Genomic DNA, 20,269 nt, shown 5'->3' with positions numbered 1-20,269 from the left:
TGATTTCTAGGGGACTAAGAGAAGGCTCAGGTTGCAATACAAATGAACCAAGGAAGCTGCAGGTCTTCTGAGGTTACTCAGTAAGCAGGTATCAGTGGAGGAACAGAGAGACTACTGCCAGGGCTTCGGTGGTGCTAGCTAGACTTCAGCAGAGGACAGCTGTCTCTCTATTTGAAAGACAGGCGCACTACTCTTTGTTTCGCACGCTTTTCTAGAGGTGTGCTGGTGTCTCTTCCATAGTCGCATCCGCAGAGCCAGTCCTCGGTCTTTGCTGCCTATGGATCCGAGCCAGGCACCCCTGCCCAGGGTTAGAATGGCACACAGGGCATGCCTGTTAGCCCTGGAACCCATTTTCACTTGCTCCTGTAGGTGATCTGGGTGCTGCTCCCCGCTTCCTGCTGCTTGAGAGTGACACAGAGGGATGTTACACCCCAGGTATTCCTTCTCCCCACTAACAGCACCTCTCCACTCCTGAATCACCTTCCTGTTGTATCTGACACCCCCACACGGCACCTTCTCAAACCCTGTGGGATGCGACCAGTGTTTGAAGAAATGAGGAAGGAGGAGCCACTCAGTCAGCCACTGAAGGAAAAACCCTAACTCCTGATTGGCAGCCCTCTAATTTCTGTGGCTCAGTATTAGGCACTCGTGATGAAAAAACTCAACTCAATAACTTATTTTAGGCACCAAGCATCAGTTTCAACTGCTACTGAATTTCACTGATGACCCATGTGACTTTCTAGGCTTTCTGTTTAGACTCTTAGCAATGAGTGTCTTTCTTGGTTTTGTGAACAGGACAAAAGGCCTTGAATACTCCTGAATATTAGCAACCAAATGCCAAAAGAAGTTACTAGGCTGAAGAACATAAAATATCAGCAAACACAGAAGCATCACCTTAAAAATGCATTTCCTTCCTCCCATTTCTGTCTTATAAAACAGACAACAGAAGAACCATATCTCAAGACATGTGATTGAATGGGCAGGAAGTCGGGATATTGGGAGAAATATAATACTAGGATTTTTTCATTGAGAGATGGACACTAAAAATATAAAACACTGCTTAGAGTCAGGGACAATTCTGATTCTCATTTCCCATGGCCACAAAACATGGACAGTAACACCTGCAGTGCGAAGTGTCTGTAAGAACTAGGAGTTACTTATATAAAACTATGTAATAGTGCCTGACATGTTCAGTAATTCTTTTAAGTAGAGAGATTATGCGTGTCTGATTACACATTGGATCGGAGTTCTTACGAAGAGCTGATGTGTACAGTGGCACAGGCTTGTCTTACAATCCTTAAAAGTATGCTAGTGTGCAAGACAAACCTATGCCATGCCACTCAGTGAAAGCTAGGTTTCTGTAACATGTCCAGATCAAAGGAAAGCTCCAGCCTAATAAAGAGCAGTTACAAACAGGGGGCTCGATTTACCAGAGGCTGGACTGCTGGTTACTAATGTCCTGGAGAACTGGCTTCTCACACCTCTTCTCCCGTATTCAGGCTCCCCGGGACACTAGCAGACCAGCAGTCCAGAAACAGCACAACCTCAAAGCCCTTACAGAAGGCGGAACAGTGCTTAATTATTATAATCTCTCAAAGTTGCTTTGCTAAGGGAAAACTAAGGAGAGGTAAATGGCAATAGTCAAAGGGAGTTCGTCTCACAACCAGTCTCACAAGGTGCTGATGGTCTCTGGGTGAAGGTAGTAATTCATCCATTTACTGATTTAATACACATTTGCCCAATGTCAGTTCTGTGCTAGGCTGAGGACAAACTGATAAGACAGGCATAGTGCCTAACCTCAAAGGATTTACAGCTCAATAGATCAGAGAAGCATAGTCCCACCTCAAGAGTAAGTTGGTAAACTGATGCAATCAGGAAAGCACGCTACAGAGTGTGTTCATACAGCTAGGATAACCCTGTGACGGGATCAAATGCTTCTTAATATCAGGAGGCTTCACTATATGTAACATGTCCAGATCTGAGGAATGGCTAGCTTACCATGTAGAGAAGAGAAGGTGGGACCCACAGAGCACATCTGCAAAACAACATACCACTAAAAGCACGGTACTGAAGAAGGGTAACAAGGAACTAAGCATAGCTGGCGACGATTTTCCACATGTATGTGGTAGAAAACTACCGAAGATCTGACTGTTCTTATCGGTAGTGAGGTGGCTAAGAACAGCAAATGGCCATGCTAACAGGTTGAGACTTTATCCTGTGGACAGCAGGCTGCTACGGTAAGAGGGTTTCATGAAGGGCTCAGAAATGCTGAGCCTAGTGGTCCATATTTTAAACCCTAGCACTTGGGAGGCAGAGGCAGGAATATGAATCCTAGGTTAAACCTGGCTAACATAGATAACATCAGAAGGGAGGAAGGAAAGTGCCCAAAAAAGTTAACTATGTCCAGTCAAAGGAACAAGCAAAGAGCAGCCAGGCAATAAGCAGCCCACTCCAAACAAGCGCCAGTCAGAACACTACAGCTCTCCACTCCTGTCAGCCAGACTGTAGGAGACCTAGATTTCTGCTTACACCTGTCTGCAACGGATCCCCGAGCCCTAAGGTGGCATTTGAGAACTTCAAATGTGAAGAAACTTTTGCCTCCTTCCAGTGATAATGAGTACTCCATCCCATACACCAAATTACCATTGGAAGTCCAGAGGCGAACAGTTAGAAGGTCCATTCTTCCTCACATGACTGTCAATAGAGGCCTAGTCAGAATTCTCACTCATCTTAATAGTAATGAGGTATACTTGGTCCCACAAGGGTGACAGTGAGGACCAAGTGGAAACCTATACTTTTACTCATTGGCATTTAGCAGAGTAGGTCAAAAACAAAAAACCATGACCCTAGAACATACTGTCACTTTCCTAGGAAATATAAACTGTGCGTCAGCAAGATGGCTTAGCAGGTAAGATGCATGCTGCCTTGCCTGAGAACCAGAGTCCGTCCTCGGAACCCACACAATGGAAGGAAAGAACGGACTTCCAAAAACTGCTTTCTGATCTCCACATGTGCACCGTGGCACATGCATGAACGCATGAACACAGAGTCATTGTTTAAGTTTGAAATGTATTTACCATATAGTTAAGTTTCATTCTTGGGCATGTATACTGATTAAGTGAATATTTCTATCCACGCAAAACCCAGAACATAAATGTCCATAGCGGCTCATCTAAATAGCAAAACTTAATACATGTCTCTCAATGAGGAAATGGTTTCAAGCCTGGTATAGGTAGTACGTACCTTTAATCCCAGCACTCAGGAGGCAGAGCAAAGTGATCTCTGAATGTGAAGCCAGCCTGGTCCAGGACAGCCACACTATCTTGAAACCCTGTCTTGGAAATAAATAAGTAAACAAACAAACAAACAAATAATAAAATAAAATAAAATAAATGGTTATATCAAAAAGCCAAGTAGTAGATGATTTCATTTGTATATGTTGTAGTGAAAAATTATGAAGATGAAAGGATGTAAAGATGGCCTTGTGTTGGGACAGTGATGGGGGTGGGGAAAGATGAGGTTATGTTTATTGGGCAACACAAAGGATCTTGGTTACAGCGGAGTCATTCTGTATCTGGATCATGTGGAGCTTCCTTGGATCTAAACCTGGTATATTGAGGCAGACAGATATGCACAAACATTGGCCAGCCTTGATCTGCACAACCTAACAGGCAGGCTGCACGACTCAGGGATTAGTTGTTGAGTTGACCTAAATTCTCTGATTTGACATCTATCTTGTCAGAAATTCTTATTCTGAGACCCTCATCATTTTTTAAAGCACTTTTCTTAACTCTTTCTGCCCCCACTTCCTAGTAATGAACTGGAACAAGATCTTTCCCAGTTTATAACAACTGAGCTCTAGCCATAGAGATGGACAGGCATCACCTGAGAAAAGCACAAACACGTCATGGGTTTCCAGGTTCTTACCATATCGTTATATCACACAGCATGGGGGTTGTGCAGCAATGCCCTGGGTTAAAGCATCAGTCCTGGGGCTGGAGAGACGACTCAATAGTTAAAACTATACTGGACTTTTGGAGCAGCCAGGTTTGCTTACCAGCACTCAAATGGTGGCTCACAACTTGTCTGTACCTCCAGTTTCAGGAGATCCAACACTCTCTTCTTGCCTCTGGAGGTACCAGGCATGCAGGCGGTACATGCATACATATATGTACAGGCAAAACACCTGTACATATAAGATAAAACTAAGTAAATCTGTTTTAAAAATCTGTAAACAATTATCAAGTGGGGTGGAATGCCTCTGTGTGAAAGAGTTTAAGTAGCTATACTATGTTGGGAAGTTTCTGAACAGAAGAGAGATCAGGCAAGTTTTCACAGAGCACTTTGCCTCAAAGGAAGTAAGTGCTTAAGGTTGAAAAATTCAAAGGGCACTTCACTCACACAAAAGCCAGTTAATCCTAAGGGACACTCGTGCCAACTGATCTAAGTGCTCCCAGCTCTCTACAGCCCCAAGGAGAGGCTATCAACCCCATGAGATTTACAAAGGGGCAATACCCAACCTAAACTCATCTTAGCCAGATTTCTAGTCCCAACTACAAAGATAAGGGCTCCCAGCAAACACAGGCACATAAAGGAGCCTCACAGTACATTTCCTGCATGTCAGATAAACAGAATCATACCACCTATAATAGCCTGAACAAATTCCCTGTTCCTGCTGCCTCAGTGCTCCAGAATACAGAAAGGAAGGTCCAACTGTACTACGCTTTTAGAGCCAAACTAATTCATGAACTGTATATTGATGAGCCACTCATCTATACATTTCCACCTTGGCAATCATCAAGAGGAAGAGGTAGGAGATGAGGGGTTTAAACAATGGGAAGCAAGGCATGCATATTTACTGAGCACCAACCGTCTTCAGCTGTCAGCACTTGTCTGTGTCAGACGACATTCCTTAATCAAAGGACTCCCAGATTGAGCCATTACATGTAAATCTACAAAGGTGATAATAAACAGCAACTGTTGTCAGAACTCAGGACTAGCTGAACCGCTCATTCCTGCTGTGTTAGTTCACGCTCCATCCCACTCTGCTTCCGACTCCCTTTGCTCTCCCATTGCTAGTCCTACTCTCAGTTCTCGCTCCTCATGTGCCGGTTACCCTCTCGCAGGCTCCACTGTATCTAATGTCAATGACTGAAGTTATTGACAGGGTGAGAATGAGACACAGAATCCTGTAGCTGGAATTACAGGTGGCTGAGTCAACATGTGGGAGCTAAGAATCAAACCCCGGATTCATTACAAGTGCAGCCAGTGCTCTAAACCACTGAGCCATCTCTCCAGTACCCCCCTCCTCCCACCTTTTCTTTCAGCCAAAGTCAGGTTTTTTTGTTGTTGTTGTTTTGTTTTTTTTTTTTTATGTATACAATACAATGTCCTGGTGCATGGCAGAAAAAGATGTTCTTGTACCTTTATTTTATGACAAAATGTTTTTTATTCCTTAGAGAAAACATTGTGCCCACATGGGCCTCTTTATACTGAACCATAACTCAATCCTTGCACTTCAAAAATGGGCGGATCTCCTTAGATGAGGGTACCCTTCAGCTTTGAACCAGGAAGGATTTACAAACAGGCGTCAACTCACCCTCAGATTGAGCAAGAGGGAGGGCAGGCTGATTTGCAATTTAATTGGCACACCCACTTATTTGGCAAACTCTCTTTCCTTCATCTTCCAACTTTAAAAAAAACTTGCGTGTGTGTGTGTGTGTGTGTGTGTGTGTGCGCGCGCGCGCGCGTGCGCGCGCGCGCACGCACAGTAGATTTAGTATAGGATGGAACAATGAATAAAATCAAATAATCAAATTCAATGTCATCATAACCTAGGGATGCAGACAATGTTTTTACTTAGGCAGTAGCATAAAAGCCATAGTAGATGTACTTGTATTCCTATGCCTCACTAGCCCAGCTCATTAAGAGACCTTGAGACAGCAATAGACCAATATGCTTGTGTTGTAGAGAAGGCCTTGCCTCTTGAATTGTTAAAGAACATCTACAATGGCTGTATAGAGATATTCACATATGGTATTACGAATGATACTGAAGATAGTGATTCTGCTATTAGTATAAAAATTTCACTTTACATACTATGTGCTAGCCACTAGGTTAGCCACTGTACATGTTATCTCACTGAATTCTCAGAATTCTATGAGGTTTTGTTTTTCCCATCTAAAAAGCTGGCATTGGGAAGGACCAGGATTTGAAACATAATCACAGTCTTATCCACTCCACACACTCTCGCACAGGAGTGCACACTCTGAAGATAAAGCAAGAAAGAGTTTCAATATCAAAGGACAATTTTGGCATGTAAATAGAAACAAACCATATATTTATAAGGAAGCAGAAATCTGGAAACTGGGTCATTTTTACAGGAAAACTGATTCCATTTCTAAAACAAACAAATTGTATTTTTAAAATGGGGAAGTGTTTCTAGATTAAAATGTTTATAAATTTACATGACATGAAAGTACAAATTTTCAATTTCTAGAGATTTTGTTTAGAGGGAAGATAGAAATAGACATAACTTTTTAGCGTCTTTGAATTAAATGCAATGGATATTCTTATCCCCATTTCAGCCAAAGATTTCAAAGCTGTCTTCACTAAACTACTCATTTGTCCTTTTCATTTTTACCCTAAGCTCTCTATGGTTTTACCTCCTTGATTTCTCAACTTTTATAGGGCTGGGAATTCACAGATATACTTCATAAAACCAGGTGGCGAGGTGCCTCTCTGATTACTCATGGTGAGCTATGCTAGGGAGCCTCCACAGAGACCCAGCCACTAGCCTGAACCTCATTTCTATTTAGTCTGTAGCTGCTAGGTTCTATTCACCGTCAGAAAATGCCTGTGTCAGAAGTTCCAAAACTGTGAAATAACACCACCTCCTTTAAATCTCCTTATACAGGGGAGGGGGCAAAGGGGCAGTAACATTTCAGGTTTAAGACTTATGCTGTAAATTATTTTAAAAAACAAATAAAACAAAACAAAACAAAAAAGACCAAAACAAAAACCCCTCAAACACAAAATAAAGCGGAGAGCATCAGGATTCTCACAAACCTGCCCCGGGACCCAGTATTATCAAGCTTTTGTTATCAGCTCTGCTGTCTTATTTTGTTGAATTAGGATGAATCTCAAGACTGAATTTCATTTTCCTCATTCCAACCTCAGTGTATGTGTCCATGTTGACATAGATGTTTTCTTTTTTATTGCTGGCTTCTTTTTCCTTTTGGGTTTGTGGTACTGAGGACTGAACACGGGGCCTTCAACATACTAGGACAATTGCTTTAGCACCACGTTGTTGGGGAATTGGGTTTTTTTTCAAATTTATTTATGTATATGAGTACACGGTAGCTGTCTTCAGACACGCAGCAGAGGGCAACAGATCCCATTACAGATGGTTGTGAGCCACCATGTGGTTGCTCGGAACTGGACTCAGGACCTCTGGAAGGGCATCAGTGCTCCTAACCACTGAAACCATCTCTCCAGCCCCTTGGGGATCGGTTCTAATGCTTTGAATTAATCTGGCTCCCAAAATTGGGAATCTGTGTGTCCAAATGCTGAAGGTCTTCGTTCCCAATTGGTTTTTGATCAGTCAATATAGCGCCAATGGCCAATGGCTGGGCACGTAGACTGAGGCATTACTTTGAGGAGAGAGGAAGCAAGCAGAGATTACATGACTGGGAAGAGGAAAGACCAGACCTAAAGCCCACCCAATGTATGAGAATCAAGGAAAGTGGCCACATGGGCAGCTTTCCCAATTGTGTTTGGGTAACAGAAATAAAATACAGATTTTAAAAGATGTTAACTAGGAGTACTGGAGAGGAGTGTTTGCTAGTAGTGGGAAAGATTAGAAATGCCTAGGCATTTAGTCAAGGTATATTAAAATTAATTGGGGTGTGTGTCTCATTCGAGAATCCAGATAGCGCGTGTGCGACCCATCGGAAGCACAAAGCAGTTAACAAACTACTGCTACACCAAGTTACATCTCAAGCCTCAGGATGTGAGTAACTGACTCTACAAGTTTTTGGATGAGTCCAAGTTACCTTTTCCAGACTTTCTTCTCTCAGCATTCAAACATGGTTCACATGTTATACTCGGAAGTCATGTTTATGCATCTTTTATTCCAGAATATAAAGCACTAGCTTGTTTTAAAAAAACAGTTTCAGTTTTCCTATACGATGATCTATGTTCTAAATATCTGCTTCCTCATGGTGAACTTGTTCCTAATTACTGTGAATACTCAAGGCTTTTCTCTTTATACAGTATTAGTATCTAGATCAGAAAATTTCTTAAGTGACCATTCTCTAACACACATGTTAAGTACTGTTCTAGATGAGTAAAAGTTAATTTATCATATACCATGGATCCTGAGAGTTTTAGGATCTGTTTTATATAATAAGTTAACTGTTTTGAGAAAAAGTTTCACTATGTAGACTAGGCTGGCTTTGAACTCAAGAGATCTGTCTGCCTCTGCCTTCTGCACTGTGACTAAAAGTGTAATGTAGCTTTTACTTAACCAGAATTACGTGCTATCCTTGAGTGTTCTTCCAGAACCTGGGTTTTTTATAAAATGCTGAAAGACTGATATAGTTATAACCCTTTTCCTTTTCTTTTTGCAGAAACACTTTATGGGAGGCCTTGTTTCACTTTGCTTTCCTTTTTGTCATGCTGGGAGGGTTAGAAGATTCAGACAATAGCTGACCGGCCGGCCCATGGTTGACCTATTAGTGAGTGCTAGAGCTACTGGAACCTGTGGGGAAGCATACGGACAAAATTTCAGCTAGGGCCATGAAGACGTGATTCCTGTTGCAACACCAAATACCTTAATTTTTGGAATCCAATTTGTGTGTTTGACACAGCATACCCTGTTAGGATTATCAGCAATACTGAGAGCATAGTGAAATATATCATTTATTTTTACTTTAAGAAAGCTTTAAAAATCTTAAGCAACAAATTTTAAGAAATCACCCAACACAAAGAACTGAATACACATTTGTTTTATCTTTCTTTATATTTTCAAATCTCTCAAGTGGTTCCCCCACCCCCATCTGAGAAACCTAAAAATACCTACAATGAGACACAAAGTGATGACTATATATAAAAGATAAACTAGAAGAAATATTTTTGCTTCTAAAAGTGGAATAGAAAAGTGATACCTGCTATCTCCTTTTCTTTAATTCAAATGGTTAAAAGACAGAAGCAGTTTCTGGTCTCAGTTTACAGTAGGTGGTCAATAAAGTTGTTGACAATCCTATTCCTGCCTATCATAAAAGGGCTAAAAAGGTAAGGGTGAGGCCTGGACAATTAAGTAATAACTGCAACAATACAAGGGAGAGAACATAGACATTTCCTAAATAGAAGCATCTGGAACAAGCTCTTGCAGGTTGGACTAGCTAGAAACTCTTGATGGTTGTTATCACAAGGAAACAGGCAGACATCCCTGTTAGTACATGACCCTAAACTTGCCTCTACAACAGAGCTCTAGCTCTTGGCGTAGTCACTAGCAGGCAATGAAGGGAATCTGGGTAAGACTCAATGCTTGTGTCCCTCTGGCTAAATTCATGCCTTTACTGTCAGTTCTTCTGTTCTGTCTTCCTGGTGCACTCGGACAGGATCAGTGGGCAGCACAGAGACCTTGTTGTACCCTTATCTCCGACAAGTCAAATCTGCCAGTAGTCTACACTCAGTAAGAAGAGCAAATCAACTACAAAATGTGAGAGTGAGGGCAAAAGTAAAAAGCAGAACACATGCATGCTGTATTAGAGCTGTGCTGAAAATCACATCATACAGTCCTCTTATTTTATCAAAAATCACTGCCCAGAGACAATTATTTGACCTAAATTACAGCAGCAACAAGGGAATGTGAAACCAGGCAAAATGAAACCCAACGACTTCTCTAAGGAAATACTACATTAGATAAGACTATGTATCATGAAGAATTAACTTTAACAAATTCCAACTATCTTTATTCTGGGCAGACTAAGTCTATATAGAAAGAGGATAGGGAAGTCCTAGAAAGGGGCTCAGTAAGATCGCATTCTCTACAGGCACTCCAAATGAGGGGTCATGCCACCATTGCAGGTCCAAGAGGTGAGGCAGCTCTGCTATGCTGACCCTGAGTCCGGATGCTTGTAAGACTTGAGTTGTGGTTAAATGCTTATTTAAAACTATTATACTTAAGTATTACCTCCATTTATGCACAGCTGAATTTTGCAATTATTCTGTGTTGAACATTCTACTGAAAACAATGAAACAGAACACAGAAGAAAAGGGAGTGGGGGACAAGTTTAATGATTTAATAAATATTGACAGAGTCCAGTAAGTATCAGGCACAACCTTTACATTGGGGATTTGTAACAGAATTTAACAAATACAAATAAAAGTCTGTTTAAGAAGTATACAATCCAGTGGAAAGAAGAAAAATACAAAATAAATAATCCACCACATAGGCTAAGTCACATAAAGGAAACATTTAAAGAGAGAATATAGAGCCCTTGTGTCAGGGGTGAGTAGGAAGGGGCACTTTAGCTCATTAGGAAGGTCTTGTGATAAACTACATTTGAACAAAGACGAAGGACACAAGTCAACTATTATCAGAGGAAGAAGACACAAGACAGCAGATGAAAAAGCCTTGAAGCAAACGTGTCCTTGGAGTGTCCAAGTTAGAATAAGTCAGTGTGGCCAATCAAAGCAGAGAGGAAAGAGGCAGGAGAAAAGGCTCAGGTCTGCCTGAAATCACAGTGCTAAGTCCTGCACGACACTGGAAGGACAAGCCAAAGATCCGTAGACAAAGGAAAGTTTGTGCAGGAGTGGCATGGCACGACCAATCTAATTCTGAAAGCCTGGCTCTGGCTACTGTACTAAGAGCAATGTAGGTGCTGCACATAAACAGAAGCAAGAACGCCTAGTAGGAGGCTGCTGTGCTAACTCAGGAACAATGCAGATGTGGGCCAGCATACTGTAACGGGACAAGCAGCATGAGAACAGATGAATTCTGAGTGTATTCTAAGGATAAAACCAATAAAACTTGTATGCATAGAAAAAGTGGAGAGTGACTCCACAATTTTTGCTGAAAATAAATTAGATGGAAATGACATTCACTGAGATGGATAGGCATATAATAAGGAACAGTCATTGCTAATTTACTTGAAGTGGACTGGAGTATGTAAACATTGTGTTGTTAGGAGGTAGAGAGGGGAAGATTGGCTTTAGAGGAAGATGTGCTAAAGTTGGAGCCAAGTGTAGCAGTGTACACCTGTAATCCTAGTATTTGAGTGGTTGGAGGCAGGAGGATGAGATATTCAAGGTCATTCTTGGCTACATAGAGAGTTTAAGAGCAGCATGGATTACAGGATACCTGTCTTGGTGGAGAGGGAGGGGGGAAAGGGAGAGGGAGGAAAGGGAAGAAAGAGGAGAGGAGAGAAGAGGAGGGGAAGGGAGAAGAAGAGAGGGAAGAAGAGGAGGGCAGGGGAAGGGAGAAGAGGGGAGGAGAGGGGAAGAGGGGAGGAGGGGAGGGGAGGCGAAAGGAGAGGAGGGGAGAAGAGAAGGGGAGGGGAAGGGAGAGAAGGGGAGGACAGGGGAGGGGAGGGGAGGAAAAGGAAGGGGAGTGGAGGGGAGGGGAGGAAAAGGAAGGGGAGGGGAAGGGAGGAAAAGGAAGGGGAGGAGGAGAAGGGAAGAAAGTGAGGGAGCACAGTTAGACAAGTCACAAGTAATCTACAAGAAAGACAGCTTGGAACATGTCAAGCAGTGGAAATAGGAACTAGAGAAACACTGAGGGTAGACACAGGGCATCATTTGCTAATGGAATGATGAAGGTTGAGAGGAAGGTAAAGAAGAGCCAATGACTTCTACAATGTTTGGGCAGAACTGTCATTAATTGAGACTGGGTAGAGTGTGAAAAGCACACATCTTTGGGAAACCAACCATAGAGAAATGTCACCCAAGCAGCCAAATGTCTGACTCTGGAGATGAGAGAGAAGTCAGGAGCCAGAGAAACAAAGCTCAAAGCTTTTGTTCATATATAGTTGATACTTAACACCACAGACCTAGAAAAAAGCTCAGAGGAGCAAGGGGAGGGAAAGATAGAGAAGAAGAGAAACAATTTACAACTTTGGTGGTGGGGAAGCCGGGTGATAAGGCGATTAAAAAAAAAAGATGGATCACTTATGTTGAATTCTATTGATTATTAGGATGAAGTTTGAAAATGACCTTTGGATTTAGCGGTGTAGAAGCCACTGGTGACTTTGGCATGGAACACAGGGTCCACCAGCCTCAGCCTCTCTGGTGCGTGCCCCGCCATACCCAATCTGAAGAACATTTTCACTAGAGTGGTAAAGACAAACTGCTAATGTATGATCAAGGCAGAACATGAGAAGGAGCAGTACGTATTGAGAACTCAGGGATGATGTTTTAAAAGGAAACAAAGAAGTTTAGTGGTAACTGAAAGTATATTAAGTAAACCAAGTTTTGTTTTGTTTTTCCTTTTTTTTCTCTTCTATTTTTTTTTAAGTTGGCTGGTTTTCAATATGGAAAAAATTACAGTTCTGTGTACCTGTAGGAATATTTTAATAGTTAGGAACTTTTGTTCTGTTTTGGGACAGAGTATCTCTGTGTAGCCCTGGATGTCCTAGAACTTGCTCTATATACCAGGCTGGTCTTGAACTCTCATGATCTGCCTGACTGTCTCCTGTCCCTGTGCTGAGATTAAAGACATGTGCTGCCACCATGCTTGGCATGGGAGAAATTAATGATGTAGTGAAGAGAAGTACTGAGGCAATGCCTTTGAGGAGATGGGGGACTTGCTTCAGCCACAGGACAGGACAGGACAGGACAGGACAGGACAGGACAGAACGAGAGCTCCACAGTAGCAGGGATTAAGTAGGGACAGGCAGGTGTGCCTATGTAGATACAATGGTGGGAGCTGTGAAGGTTCCCTATTGTCTATTTCTTCATGCATACAAAAAGCCTTGTCATAAATAATAGAGAGGAGGAAAAACCTACAGAGAATATGAACAGCTATCCAAGGAGTATTCATTCACTTACTTTTTTTAAAAAACTTTTTATGTGTATGGGTGTTTAGCCTGCATGTATGTCTGTGCACCATGTGCACACAGTGCCTGGGCCTGTAGAGGGCATCAGAGCACTAGTCCTGGAGTTACAGATGATTATGAGCTGCCATGTGAGTGCTGGGAATTGAACTCAGGCCTTCTGGCAGAGTAGACAGTCCTTTTAATAATCATGGAAGCATCCCTCCAGCCCCCAATATTCATTCTTATTCAGTCTTTTTTTTTCCAACTTAAATACCCTACTTACTTATCCACTCGCTCACTCACTCTGTATTGGCATCAAACTCCCAGCCTTATACATGCTAAGCAAACACTCTGAGGGACACTCCTCAGGCATACGCTACTTTAAATTCTGGGTCCAAATTTAGTCCTTTTCCTTCCCCCAAACCCAATCCCTGCTCCATAAGTCAGAATCCATCTCTTTAGAATCAGTTTTTATCTTCTAGCCTCTTTTTCCTCAAAGTTCTCAGCTAATCTAGGAAGGCAATTAAAGTTTACCCTGCAAATTCTGATTTACCATTGTCTTAGTTAGGATTTCTATTGCTGTGATAATGTACCATGACCAAAAGCAAGTTGGGAAGGAAAAGGTTTATTCTCCTTATAGTTCCACAACATGGTTTATCATCAAAGGAAGTCAGGACAAGAATTCAAGCAGGGAAAGAACCTGGAGGCAGGAGCTGATACAGAAGCCATGGAGGAGGGTTGCTTACTGGCTTTCTCCCCATGGCTTGCTCAGCCTGCTCTTTTATGGAACCCAGGACCGCCAGCCCAGGGGTGGCACCATTCACAATAGCTGAGCCCTCCCACATCAATCACCAGTGAATAAAATGCCCTACAGGCTTTCCTATAACCAAATCTTATGGAGCCGTTTTGTCAAATGAGGCTCCCTCCTCTCTGGTGACTCCAACTTGTGTCAAATAGACATAAAACTAGCCAGAACAAGTCTTGCAAATTCAGGAACAAAACAAGAAACCTGGATTCCAGATTTCCTTCCAAAGCATATTTAACACGTCAAACAGAATTCATCCCACTGCCACCATGTGTGACAGGTGACTTGCTTCTTCTTGATCAATGCTACTGCTCTGACGGAACCACAGGCCACTGTTAACATATGACCAGACTCCAGCACAGGAACATTCACATCTGTGGTGGTTTGAGAAAGAATGGCCTCCACAGGCTCATAGATTTGAATGCTGGTCACTGGGGAGTGGCACTAGCAGAAGGTGTGGTCTTGTTGGAGTGTCAGTGGCATGAGCTTTGCTTTGAGGTTTCAAATGCTCGACCCAGACTCATTGTCACTCTCTTCCTGCTGCCTGTTGATCCAGATGTAGAACTCTCAGCTCTTTCTCAAAACCATGTGTACTGGCTGGTTTTGTGTGTCAACTTGACACAGGCTGGAGTTATCAAAGAAAAAGGAGCTTCAGTTGGGGAAGTGCCTCCATGAGATCCAGCTGGGGGGCATTTTCTCAATTAGTGATCAAGTGGTGAGGGCCCCTTGTGGGTGGTACCACCTTTGGGCTGGTGTTCTTGGGTTCTATAAGAGAGCAGGCTGAGCAAGCCAGGGGAAGCAAGCCAGTAAGAAACATCCCTCCATGGCCTCTGCATCAGCTCCTGCTTCCTGACCTGCTTGAGTTCCCGTCCTGACTTCCTTTAGTGATGAACTGCAACATGGAAGTGTAAGCTCAATAAACCCTTTCCTCCCCAACTTGCTTCTTGGTCACGATGTTTGTGCAGGAATAGAAACCCTGACTAAGACACCATGTTTGCCTGCTGCCATGCTTCTCACCAAGGTGATAATGGACTAAAGTTTTAAAACTGTAAGCCAGCTCCAATTAAATGTTGTCCTGGTCATGGTGTCTCTTCACAGCAATACAACCCAAACTAAGACGTCTTGAAACTTTTATATATAGACTGAAACTAAAAGACTTATAGTTTTCTGATGATATTCAATGGGCCAGTTTTATCATCATTTTACTAACTTGAGATCATACAAGTCAAACACCTGTTTCAGAAAAACAAACTTAGAACAAACAAACAAACAAACAAACAAACAAAAAACTGTGTGAGGACTAAAAAAAAAAAAGCCAATACTACATATCCTAGGAAAGTAATGTTGTAATAACACAAGAAAACCAATTAAAAAATGTTTAAGGCAAGAGTGTAAGTTTGAGGCTGGCTTAGCCCACATGACACAGCAAGGCCCTGATCCAAAACACCAAAAACAAAACCAAAAACAAAACCACCAAAGAATACATAATAATAGTAGATGCAGAAAAGCACCAGATAAAATCCAACAACTCTAGGATAACAGCACTCACTAAGCTAGTAATAAAAGGGAACTTCATCAAATCTTATAAATAACCATAAAGACTAAAAAAATTAAAGACAAAAAAATTCTGTGCTCTTAAAGTACTGAATGATTTTGTGCATGATGTTCTAACCAGTAACAAAACAAGTAATTAGACAAGAAAAAGAAACAAAATGCTGAGCTGGAAGTAAGGTTCTATTTTAAAAGGACAAGATTCAACATATAAAATATTCCTGGCTAGCGCTGGAGAGATGGCTCAGTGGATACAGCGCTTGGTGAGCCAGCCTGATGACCTGAGTTGTAACCTTGGATCCCAGCGGAAGGAGAACAACCAACTTTTGAAGTTGTCTTCTGACCTCCATTTGTAAGCAGTGATAGCACCTCAACATATATGCCCCACACACATATGCCCCACAAAATAATAATTAAAAAATGAAATTATGGGCTGAGGATGTAGCAGTTGCTCAGCACTCAGAAAACCCCAGGTTCAGTCCCCAGCACTGCATCAAGTGGGTGTGGTAGTACATGCCTATAACTTCAGCACTCAAAAAGACAAATTGGGGAGGACATTCTAGACTATACACTGAGTTTGAGACCTGCCTAAGTAACGTAAGACCAGGCTCAAAGTGGAGAGAAAGGAAAAACAAGGCAATTTCATTTACACGAACATCAATACAATAACATTAGGAACATGTTTAATCTACATACAAGTTTTGTCCTCTGTAAATGTAAAACACAGGCAGAAAAATTAAAGCCATACACATATGAGAGCTCATCCTATGTTCAAGGGTCAGATGCCAATTATTCCCAAATTACTCAGTAATTCAGTATGCTTCCTATCAGAATTCAGCTACTCTTTTGTTTTTCTTCGTTTTGTTTGTTGTTGTTTTGTTTTGTTTTGGTTTTGGTAGAAAAGCAACCTTAAAACTCATAAAAATATATGGACTTAGAAAAGTAAAATTATCTTTTTAAAAAAGGACAGAGGTAGGTAGGGCTTACACTTGTGAACTTCAAACTTATCACAAAGTTATTGTATTCCAGAAATATTCTTGGTTTTTTGGTTTTTTAGATTTGGTTTTTTTCCAAGACAGGGTTTCTCAGTGTAGTCCTGACTGTCCTGGAACTCACTCTGTAGACCAGGCTAGCCTCGAACTCAGAAATCCACCTGCCTCTGCCTCCCAGAGTGCTGGGATTACAGGCCTGCACCACCACCGCCCGGCTCCAGAAATATTCTATATAAGGACAGACACAGTGATAAATGGTGCACAACAGAGATCTTACAAGTAAGCTCTGATATTTCCAGTCAATTCTATGGGACAAATGGTAGTCTTTAACAAGTGATAGTGGGATACTAGGTATCCACTGTATGTAAAAGAATGACCTTTGACACACATTAGCTCAAACTGGATAGTAAATAACTCTAAAATCAACAGTTAAAACTCTCAGAACAAAACACATAAACACTTGTGGCTTTGGATCAAGTAATGGCTTTTCAGACTATAGCAAAAGCACAGGTCACAAATGTATATAAATGTATAAAATTTATACATTTTTTCATTACATTATTTTCATTAAATGTAAGTGTGTACTACAAGCTGCAAAAGCCACTAAGAAAGTGAAAAGAAGCAGGTGTTACACTCTTTAATCCCAACGTTTGGGAGGCAGAGCCTGAGAACTCTTTGTGAGTTCAAAGCCAGCCTGTTCTGCAAAGTGACTTCCAGGACAGCCAGAACTACAGTGAGACCCTGTCTCAAAAAAGAAAAAAAAAAAAAAGATAATCCCCAGAATGTGAGATGTGTAGAATACATTAGGAGCTCCTCTAATTCTGTTGAGGTTTGGTTTTGCTATCTACTGTAATGCTAAGTGGTGGCCCCCAAGACCTGGAGTCCTCAAGCAAACCTGTGGCCCTAACTAAGCTATTTTTGGTTGGTAAATAAAGATGCCAACAGCCAATAGTTAGGCAGAAGAGACAAAAGTGGGGTGTAGGTTTCCAGGGCTTGGGGTCTAAGGAGAACCAGGAGAGAATGAAGAAAGTGCAGGAGGAAGAGAAGCCACCATGGTTAGGTGAGCCATGAAAACATGGTCCTGAGAGCGGGCCAGCTGGAGTTTAGAACAGCCCAGATAAAATATAGTAAGTAATAACTCTGGGTTATCACAAGAGGGTGGATTCTAATAGCAGAGAAGGTAGATAGGTATCTGCCCAGCTCTTGTACTGTTTAAGGCTTACTGTAAATATAAAGGTTGTGTGTGTCTTTTAAATGATCAAAGGTAGTGTAGAAACCCAGAATTGGAATTAAAAATTTGTACAACATAATTCTGTAATAAAAATATAACCCAATTATGAAGCTGGTAAAGCATCTGACAAACATCTTCAAAAAACAGACCCACTCAGCCAACAGGCACATGAAAACATAACCAACTGCTAGGAGGAACTTAAAACCGCAATGAATACCACATCATAGCCACCTGTCAGAGATGAATGTTGGTGAAGAACACTGAGCCTCTCTTTACATGTTCTAGCAAATGAAAAATAGTATGGATACTTTGGAAAAGAGTTTACAGTTGGTCAAAAGTTAAACACAAAGCTACTATGTGATTCCAGCACTCTACTCCCATACACCATGAAATGAAAACATGTACTACAGAATCCTGAGAGCAAGTGCTCATAGTAGGATTCGTAATAACCACGTGGAAAACCCCAAATGTCTACTAGTATCCACTAATAGACGATAAAACAATAAATACTTTTAATGGTACGATTACGGTCAATACTATTCAACACATTAGTGAATATGACAATACAGATGAGTCTTGACATCAGGCTAACTGAAAAGGTTCAGTCAAAAAGAGCTCATACTGTATATTCCATTTAGAAGAGAAGTCACATATAGGCTTATTTATACATAAAAGAAATAGATTAATGGTTACCTAGGATTAGAAAGGGATTTTGGAGTGGGAAGACTCCAAAGTGACTGCCATTATAGGTTCCTTATGGTTTACTGTTAACATTTTTAATGAGTAACAATTAAATAAAAGTTGGTTGTCATGGAGAGAGCTAGACTGAGGTCAGAGATCCTTGTGCTGTGCTCTGCATTTCCTAGAGAACAATACATCAGAATGACTAAAAGTGACCCAATAAACCAAAGGCTTTTGACTGCTTATGACTTCTTTACGTAGACAGGCAGAGAAGACCACAAGAAGAAGAGCCAATGTCCTTCCCAATATTGCAGGATTTACTTAAGTGCTCTAAGAATTGTCTCCAGACAATGCCTCAGAAGGGAAATTTAAAATTATGAAATGACAAAGTTAGAAAAAGTTCTCCCATTTGGCAAATGAAGGACTGTAGACCAGCTTTGAGGAAGCCTGCAGGAAATGAGCACTATGGCTGCCTGCAGACCACTGTCTGTATTCTTTTTGTTTTGTTTAGAACTCTGGCCCAAGACCAAATCCACAAATCCTGGGATTCTCTATTTGTAGATGTGGTTAAACAAACACAACAGTTGATGTGAGTGAGATGCTGAGCAGCTTAAGTAGCAGAGAAAAGCAGCCCTGCATCAGTGAGGTGGGGAAGCCGAGGAGAAATAGGAGAAGGATGCCACAAGTACAAATCAAGGAAAGTCTGACAGTAAAAAGAATCCTATTGATTTGTTCACAAAAAGAAGATGAGGAATAGCAACAGAAGCAGAAGCAGAAGGAAAAACAACTACTTTATTTGGCTTAAAGGGTTTTTTTGAGACAGTTTCATGTAGTTCAGGTGTCCCTAATCTCCTGATCCTTCTACATCAGCCTCCACAGTAGTGGGATTAAAGACACGTACCACCATGCTCAACTGAAAATGCTCATCTGACTCTTGCAAACACATAAAGAGGGGCAGACCATAATCCACACATCTTATCTGAGCTGTGTCTATTGCCCTCACTAAGTTTAAGTTAGAATCTAACCAGTTAGATTCTCACTAACTGTGAGAACACTGCAGCTTCTCAAAACGTCTGGTTTACATGAAGTGGACATGTGTTTCTGGAGCTCTTGAAACTGAATCCCAGTCATACATGTTTACAAACACTTTAACATTAAAAGGCGCTCTTGCGCTCTCCTTACTTCGCACTTTGCTGTTGGTGTGACAAGGCATTTGAAGATGTTTCTAGCATTATGCTTTCGGCTTGTGAGGTGATGTCATTATTAGCTCTAAAACCCAAATTGAAAACTGGACATAAAACATATCTATAGTTTGTAAAGTAAACAAAATTCCAAAAACAAACTCTTGATGCTCCTTGCTTGGCACGAGGAAAATGCCTTTTGGAAGGGCTGTAGCTCAGGGGTGCTCTGTGCGGCTGAACTGTTGGCACTAGTGCTTCCGATAGCTCCAGGGTGTCTGTGTTTTCTACGTGACACAGCATCTTACTGACACTCTTCAGCTGTGAAAAAGAGAAGTTAGAATGAGAAATGTTTGGGTTTTGTTTTGTTTTCTCTTAAGTTATTATGCAGAGTAGATATACAGTAATTTTTAGACAAACTGCAGAATTCTTTGCTGAGTTAACTCATGTTCCAGAGCCCTCTGTACCTACACTAAAGCAAACACTCATATACTAAGAATAAAAAAAAAATCTCAAACAAATTTAATATAAAATAAAGTTTAAAGTCCTGTACTCAATGTCACTGAATGAAAAAAGGCAGTCATTTAAAAACTAAAAGAGATGGGAGGAAAAATTTTTAAGAAAATGTATGCTAAATTCAAATTCTTCTCATCTCTAATTCTTACATAAAATTAGAAAACCCAATGGCACTATAGATGAGCATTAGAGCTCAGAAGTCCATTTCTTTTCTCCCTCTTCAAACTCTTTCAGTACTGTCAAGATTCAAAAGACAATTTCAGAAAGATGATAGT

The 20,269-nt window shown here is 41.3% G+C and overlaps 1 protein-coding gene across 5 annotated transcripts in view; it reads right to left on the bottom strand.

Annotated features, from left to right (window-relative positions):
* Positions 1 to 10,277: 10,277 nt before the first annotated feature.
* Ccdc15 (coiled-coil domain containing 15) overlaps positions 10,278 to 20,269 on the bottom strand; it is an 82,697-nt gene continuing 72,705 nt past the window's right edge. For all 5 annotated transcript variants that reach the window (XM_052188688.1, XM_052188694.1, XM_052188689.1 and 2 more), the window contains one exon: positions 10,278 to 19,799. In XM_052188688.1, the coding sequence (XP_052044648.1) occupies positions 19,796 to 19,799 (4 nt within the window). In that variant the 3' untranslated portion in view covers positions 10,278 to 19,795. The remainder of the gene's footprint in view (positions 19,800 to 20,269) is intronic.

Source organism: Apodemus sylvaticus, chromosome 7 (genome assembly GCF_947179515.1).
Source record: "Apodemus sylvaticus chromosome 7, mApoSyl1.1, whole genome shotgun sequence".
Classification (NCBI taxonomy): Eukaryota; Metazoa; Chordata; class Mammalia; order Rodentia; family Muridae; genus Apodemus; species Apodemus sylvaticus.
The sequence above is the reverse complement of the archived record's forward strand: the minus strand, read 5'-3'. Positions and strand labels throughout refer to the sequence as shown.